This window comes from Myripristis murdjan, unplaced genomic scaffold, assembly GCF_902150065.1.
Source record: "Myripristis murdjan unplaced genomic scaffold, fMyrMur1.1, whole genome shotgun sequence".
Classification (NCBI taxonomy): domain Eukaryota; kingdom Metazoa; phylum Chordata; class Actinopteri; order Holocentriformes; family Holocentridae; genus Myripristis; species Myripristis murdjan.
In genome coordinates this window covers 7,501-15,000 of record NW_021941790.1, presented here as the reverse complement: position 1 = coordinate 15,000, position 7,500 = coordinate 7,501, and the positions used below count along the sequence as shown (strand labels likewise).

Sequence of the window (7,500 nt, the reverse complement as noted above, 5' to 3'; positions counted from 1 at the left end):
GTTAGCGTTGTAACACTAACAAGTACAAATGGAGACTAGTAGCATGGCTAGCTTGTTTGCTTGGTAAAATGCTAACAATTATAAATAAAGACTAGTAGCTTGAATAGCTAGTTAGTTTTCGTGTGCTGTTATGCTAACAGGTAGGGGAGACTGGGGTAAGTTGAGCCAAAGGGTAAGTTGAGCCACCCCCTGTTGCTAGGAAACGGTAAAAAACATTGATCATTTGACCAAATATTTAGGAGGAAGGCATCATTTCATGGAGTCTGTGAAGGTAAGAACCACATGGGTAAAGTGGTTAGACATTTATTTCCAAAAAAACATTTTTTTTACTCTTGAACGTGAATTTAGTCTATCATAAGTTTCATGAGAATTGTGTTAAGACCAAAACAGATCATTTTAAATTTGTTTTATACATCAGGTGTGGTATCTATGAGCTACAACATGAGGTCATAAACCTAGCATAAAAGTGCACCATTTTAGCTGTGGGGACCAAAAAAGTCAAAATGGTAGCTCTGGGGTAAGTTGAGCCACCTGCTCGGGCCATTTTGACCCCTTAAGCCTTTACGAGGGTTAAATATTAAATCTCTAAAACTCCCCAAACCTCACAGAGTTGGTGGTACAGCAAGGAGGTCTGAGCAATTTGTGTTCCCCTGCAACCTCGACAGGTGGAATATTGAGTGAAAGCCAGGGGCGGAGCTATGTGGTGGCCAATGGTGGCTGCGGCCACCACAAATGTGTTACATTCATATGTTCATAACTGACCTTACTGTCAGCAAGGACACCAAGAAACTAGTGTTCTAGTGTTTTCTTTCCAAAAACACAGCTGTTAATGTTCTCTTCCCAAGCGCACTTTAAGGCCTGTTAAAACAGCTGTTTATTGTACCTGTTGGATTGTGTTTAATAAATAAAAATACACATACACAGGGAGAAGGTGAGGGAGGGGTGGGATGGAGGTGGGGAGGAAGGTGGGGGGGAGTAGGGATATGGCTCAACTTACCCCGCTCCTATGCTCAACTTACCCCATACACGGGGTAAGTTGTGCCACGAGACCACTTTTTTTGGACATGCTATATTATGGAAACAGTTATGTTTACACTCATTCTGTTTGTTTGAAGAGATGCACAACATCCTGAAATATATGCAGATATATTAGTTAGTGACAAAACTATGATTGCCTTGATGTAGTGATCCTAAATATGAAAAATGGCTCATCTTACCCCAGTCTCCCCTACAAAGGGAAACTTGTAGCACGGCTAGCTTGTTCTCTTGCTGTAATGCTGACAGGTATGAATAAAGAGAGACTGGTAGCATGGCTAGCCAGTTAGCTTTAGCCGACTGGTTTCTGTCTCTCTCTGTCCAGATCGTTCCACGCGGAAATCAAAATCTGAAGGCCAGATAACTTTTTCTGAAAACAAGTAAACAAGTAAACGAGTAAACGAGTAAACAAACACTTGATGTGAACCAGACGTTGTGGAGTGTTTCAGGCGCGTCTTGGTTTTGATCCATCAGGTCTCTGCTGCCATGGCGATGATGGCGGGGTTGAGGAAGGATCTGGAGGGAAAAGAGAGAGAGCTGAGTGAACGACAACAGTCAGTATCTCTGCCTGTCTGTCTGTCTGTCTGTCTCTCTGTCCGTCTGCCTGTCTTGTTGTTTTTTTGTTTTTTTTTTCCATTAATTCAGTCTCAGTAAACAGCCTCGTTGCTGTACTTTCCACAGCTGACCAGCAGGAGGCGTTTGGAGGTGAACCTGCTGTGTCGCTTTACGGCACAAAACAGGAAGAGGGCGCTGTTCCTCCACACTTTTATTTTGAAATGCCATATTTAACCCTCTGGACAAAAATCCATCACTTTATTTTGAAATCACTGTACAAAAATGGCTAAATTACATATAATACTTCTAAAAATAAAAGTAACCACGTTTTCTATGACTTTTTATTTCCTTGATTTTGTTGTTTTGTTTTACTTTTTTTTTTTTTTTGTCGTTGTAAGTATTTTTGAAAAGAATTAAAGGGAATTTTATTTTGATGGTGAAGTGTTTCCTGCTGTGTGTTGTCTGCCTTCAGTATCTAATGTTCAGTTTATGATATTATAATGAAATATAATATAACATTAAACAGCTTCAACAGTCATTATGTGTCCAGTCGGTGAGGAGGTGTGCTGCTATTCACAGAATGAAGGACACGTCACGTTCAGTCTGCCTCACTGGACACACACACACACACACACACACACACACACACATACACACACACACACATTGATGATAAATGTAAGATGACAGGGGGACAGAGTGGCTCTGGGGATGAGAGCCAGATTTATATATGTACTGTATATATGTATGTGTGAGTGTGTGTGTGTGTTTAAGGGTGAGTGGGTTCAGCCACTCTGTGTGTGTGTGTGTGTGTGTGTGGCTCTGTATATCTCTGTCTATATGCAGTTATTTTTTTTGCGCTATTTCACGTGTGTGTGTATGCATTTCTCTCTCTGCCTATGTGTTTCTGAATTTATATAGCGATGTTTGTGTCTGCGGTTCTTGTCTATCACTTTATTTGTGTGTGTGTGTGTGTGTGTGTGTGTGTGTGTGTGTTATATCATTTATCTGTAGAGCAGTTGTGTGTGTGTGTGTGTGTGTGTGTGTGTGTTATATCATCGTGTTTAGATCTATATGTCAATATGTATTCATAATTATTTGACATTCATTTCAAAGTGTGTGTGTGTGTGTGTGTGTGTGTGTGCGTACGCTGCAGGGAGATGGTGGGCATTGAGCGCTTCCTGAGGGAGACGGCAGAGAAAGAGGCCGAGGCCAAAGCCAAACTGCAGGTACCAAACTGTGTTTTGTTTCGTCTTGCTACCTGCACCGTTACTGTACTGCTACTAGTGGGCACAGTAACTGTGAATTATACAGCTTTGTGACATAAGTATATCTAAAAAACAAAAACAAACAAACAAACAAACAAAAAAAAACAAACAAACAGATGAAAACAGAGCACAGTCCATGTATGACACCTGTGGCTGACAGGAGTAATTATTGTCACTGTCAATCAATAATAGTTGTTTTATTAATGGAGATTATTCTTTAATAAACATGTTGGCTGCTACTACTAGTAATTAAGCCACCCAGCAACACCCAAACAACCACATAGTGAACCCTACCAGCCACTTTGTAACACCCTAGAAACTACTAATAAACACCAAAGCAGCCACATATTACATCTTAGCATCTTAGAAACATCCAGGTAACCACCTAGAATCAGCCTCAAAACCACCTTGTACAGCTTACCATCCAGTACAACCATCTAGTACACTCCAGCAGACACATCCCTGGACACACCCTAGAAACACTTTAGCAGCTACCCAGAAACACTCTAGTAATAATAGTAACAACCTTTAAAGAACCTAGCAACCATTCTGTACACCTTTAAAAACCTCCCAAAAACAGCAACCACCTAGATACACCTTAGCAGCCACGTGGGAACAACATATCAACTGCATAGAAACAACATAGCAACCTTGTATCTACATAGCAACATGGAAACCATGTGGAAACACCATGTGGACCACCTAGAAACACCATTTGAGCCACCTAAAAACACCTTGGCAACCAATAAAAACACTGCAACCACTGACAAACAACCTAGCAACTTCCTAATACATCTTACAAACCATGTAGAAATATCCTATTGACCACCCGGAAACAGCTTATAGCAACCACACAGAAACAACTTAGCAACCTCCTAATACATCTTAGAAACCACGAGGAAACATTCTATGGACCTCCTAGAAACACCTTATCAACCATCCTTTAAACACCCTAAACCAGGGGTCACCAATCATGTGCCATGGAGGGCCAAGAGGCTGCAGGTTTTCATTCCAACCAAGACCTCCACCAGGTGACTTCACTGATCACCTCACCTTGTATCAGAAAGGAGGAGCTGATCAGTGAAATCACCTGGTGGAGGTCTTGGTTGGAATGAAAACCTGCAGCCTCCGGCCCTCCATGGCACATGATTGGTGACCCCTGCCCTAAACAACCACCTAGAAACACCTTATAGCAACTACCTAGGAACAACCTAGTAATCTCGTAATACACTTTAGAAACCATATGGAAACATCCTAGGACCACCTAGAAACACTTTAGAGCAACCACGGAGAAATCACATAGCAACGTCCTAATACATCTTAGAAACCATGTGTAAATATCTTGTGGACTTCCAAGAAACACCTTATCAACCTCCTCTAAATATCCTCTGCAACCACCTAGGAACACCTTGTCAACCTCATAATACATCTTAGATCATGGAAACATCCTAAGGACCACCTGGCAACACCTTATCAACCACCTAGAAACACCTTGGGAACCACAAAAAAGCATAAACCACCTAGAAACAACCTAGCAACTGCCTGATACACCTTAGAAACCATGTGTAAACATCCTCTGCACCACCTGGAAACACCTAATCAACCACCTAGAAACACTTTTGGAACCACAAAAAAGCATAAACCACCTAGAAACAACCTAGCAACCGCCTGATACACCTTAGAAACCATGTGTAAACATCCTCTGCACCACCTGGAAACATAATCAACCACCTAGAAACACCTTGGGAACCACAAAAAAGCATAAACCACCTAGAAACAACCTAGCAACTGCCTGATACACCTTAGAAACCATGTGTAAACATCCTCTGCACCACCTGGAAACACCTAATCAACCACCTAGAAACATCCTTGTAACCACCTAGAATACCATGGCAACCATTTACAAACCCTGTGCAGACACATCCCACTAACTACAACCATGACTCCTGAACAGCATCAGCTGCCACACACACGACTAGAGGATTTCACCTTTTCCAGCTGATTTATTATTCTGTCGTTCCGTTTGTCTTTCTGTCTGCTCTCGTTCTGCAGGTTTTCATCGAGACGCTGCTGGAGCGAGCAGACCGAGCCGAGCGACAGCTGCTGCTGCTCAGCGCTCACACACACCCGCGGCGCCTCACACACAGCGACACGTACACACACGCAGACGCGTACGTGTATGCACACTCACACACAGACAGATACACGCCGCCGCCACTGTGCCGCGGCGGCCGCAGCCTGGATGGCAGCGCTGATGACATCATGGGCAACAAGATGCAGGGAAGCATCGGCAACCGGGTGAGAGAGAATAAAACAAATAAATTTAGAAAACAGTGAGTTTCCATTCTGTTTACCGTCTTTTAACAACATTAAAAACAGCTTTTTTTAATTACATTTTTTATGATTGTTTTTTAAATGTTATTATTATTATTCATTTATTTATTTATTTTCAAATGGTTTTGATTTTTTTTACTAATATTCTGGTAATGTTGGGGGCAGTTTCCTTAAAGAAATCAAATGAATTGTCTCAGGTTTCAAAGTATTAAAAGCAACAGGTGCCAACAGGTGTTCCATGTCAAATGATATAAGACCTGATCTGATCTGATACGATGCAATATGATATGATCTGATTTGTGGTGGATTTGATGTGTGACCTGCTGCTGTTAAAGGTCTGTGAGCTGAACTTGACTTTTTCTCTTCCTCTCCTCTCCCTCTCTTCATCCCTCTGCTCCTCCTCCTCCTCCTCCTCCTCCTCCTCCTCCTCCTCCTCTTCCTCCTCCAGAGGAGCTACAGTGTTTCAGGCTCCTGCAGGCTGGGCGAGCAGCTCTGCAGCCACCATCACTACAGGTCTGTGTGTGTGTGTGTGTGTGTGTGTGTGTGTGTGTGTGTGTGTGTGTGTGTGTGTGTGTGTGTGAGGTAGCAGATGCAGGTGCAGCAGTGGTGTGTTGAAGGCCTTCAGTGAAAGTCCGAGATTAAAACAAGTCAGAGCGACGTCAGAATGAGTCACATGATCAGTTCGCTCGGTGGTTGTTGTTGTTGATGTTGTTGTTGTTGTTGTTGTTATTGTTGTTGATGTTGTTGTTGATGTTGTTGTTGTTGATGTTGTTGATGTTGATGTTGTTGTTGTTGTTGTTGATGTTGATGTTGTTGTTGTTGTTGTTGATGTTGATGTTGTTGATGTTGATGTTGTTGTTGTTGTTGATGTTGATGTTGTTGTTGTTGATGTTGTTGTTGTTGATGTTGATGTTGATGTTGTTGATGTTGATGTTGTTGTTGTTGTTGTTGTTGTTGATGTCGTTGTTGTTGTTGTTGTTGATGTTGATGTTGATGTTGTTGATGTTGATGTTGTTGTTGTTGTTGTTGTTGTTGATGTTGATGTTGTTGTTGTTGTTGATGTTGTTGTTGTTGATGATGTTGTTGTTGATGTTCTTGTTGATGTTTTTCTTGTTGTTGTTGATGATGTTGTTGTTGATGTTCTTGTTGATGTTTTTCTTGTTGTTGATGTTGTTGATGTTGTAGTTGTTGTTGTTGTTGATGTTGTTGTTGATGTTGTTGTTGTTGTTGATGTTGATGTTGTTGATGTTGTTGTTGTTGATGTCGTTGTTGTTGTTGTTGATGTTGATGTTGATGTTGATGTTGTTGTTGTTGTTGTTGATGTTGATGTTGTTGTTGATGTTGTTGTTGATGTTGTTGTTGTTGTTGATGATGTTGTTGTTGATGTTGTTGTTGTTGTTGATGTTGTTGATGATGTTGTTGTTGATGTTCTTGTTGATGTTTTTCTTGTTGTTGATGTTGTTGATGTTGTAGTTGTTGTTGTTGTTGATGTTGTTGTTGATGTTGTTGTTGTTGTTGTTGATGATGCTGTTGTTGTTGTTGTTGTCACCGTGGTCTCTGTGTCAGCGGTCTGCTGGGTCGCATGAGGACTCTGTCTCTGGGATCGGGCGGCTGGGACCGGGACGGCACCGCCCCCCCGCCCCCGAGGGAGGGGGGAGGAGGAGGAGGCGGAGGAGGAGGAGGAGCAGAGCGGAGGAGAGAGTCTCTCTGGTACGTCCCAGCTGGTCTCCCCCTCTTTTTTTTCCTCTCTCTCTTTTCTCTTTCTCTTCTTTTCCTCGTTCCTCTTCTCCTTTTCCTTCTTTTCGTTCCTCTTATTCTGTTCTTTGTTCTTCATTTTTATCTTTTCCTCCACTTTTCCGTCATCTACCTCTTCCTCTCATCCTTCCGCTCTTCCTCTCTTTATTCTTTTATTCCTACTCCTTCTATCTTCTTCGGCCCATTCTTGTTCTTCCTCTCCTTCTTCCTTCTTCTCGATCCTCTTATTCTGTTCTTTATTTTCCATTTTTCATCTTCATTTTCTTCTTCTTGTTCCTCTTATTCTATTCCATACTCTTCATTTTATCCTCCTCCTCCTCCTCTCCTTCTTTTTCTTCCTCATCATCTCCTCCTCCTCCTCCCTCCCTTACTCTTTTCCCTTTCCTTCTTCCTGTTTGCTCCTTACTTTCATCTTCTTCTCTTCCTCGTTCTTCTTACTTTTTCTGTCCTGACTCTCCTCCTCCTCCTCCTCTTCCCCCTGCAGTGAGGAGGAGGCCGGCTGGGGGAGGACGTGGAGCCGACGGCCTCACCGTCACCACAGCACTGAGGAGGA

The 7,500-nt window shown here is 42.3% G+C and overlaps 1 protein-coding gene across 1 annotated transcript in view; it reads left to right on the top strand.

Annotated features, from left to right (window-relative positions):
• The window catches only part of LOC115356754 (F-box only protein 41-like), a gene marked incomplete at its 3' end in the record, with an annotated part of 13,006 nt that overhangs the window by 5,376 nt on the left and 130 nt on the right, over positions 1 to 7,500 (top strand). The window contains exons 4-10 of the mRNA XM_030047985.1: positions 1,510 to 1,589; positions 2,747 to 2,819; positions 4,911 to 5,029; positions 5,060 to 5,156; positions 5,641 to 5,705; positions 6,759 to 6,830; positions 7,432 to 7,500. The exon at positions 7,432 to 7,500 is cut by the window's right edge and continues 130 nt beyond it. Of these exons, the coding sequence (XP_029903845.1) occupies positions 1,510 to 1,589; positions 2,747 to 2,819; positions 4,911 to 5,029; positions 5,060 to 5,156; positions 5,641 to 5,705; positions 6,759 to 6,830; positions 7,432 to 7,500 (575 nt within the window). The remainder of the gene's footprint in view (positions 1 to 1,509; positions 1,590 to 2,746; positions 2,820 to 4,910; positions 5,030 to 5,059; positions 5,157 to 5,640; positions 5,706 to 6,758; positions 6,831 to 7,431) is intronic.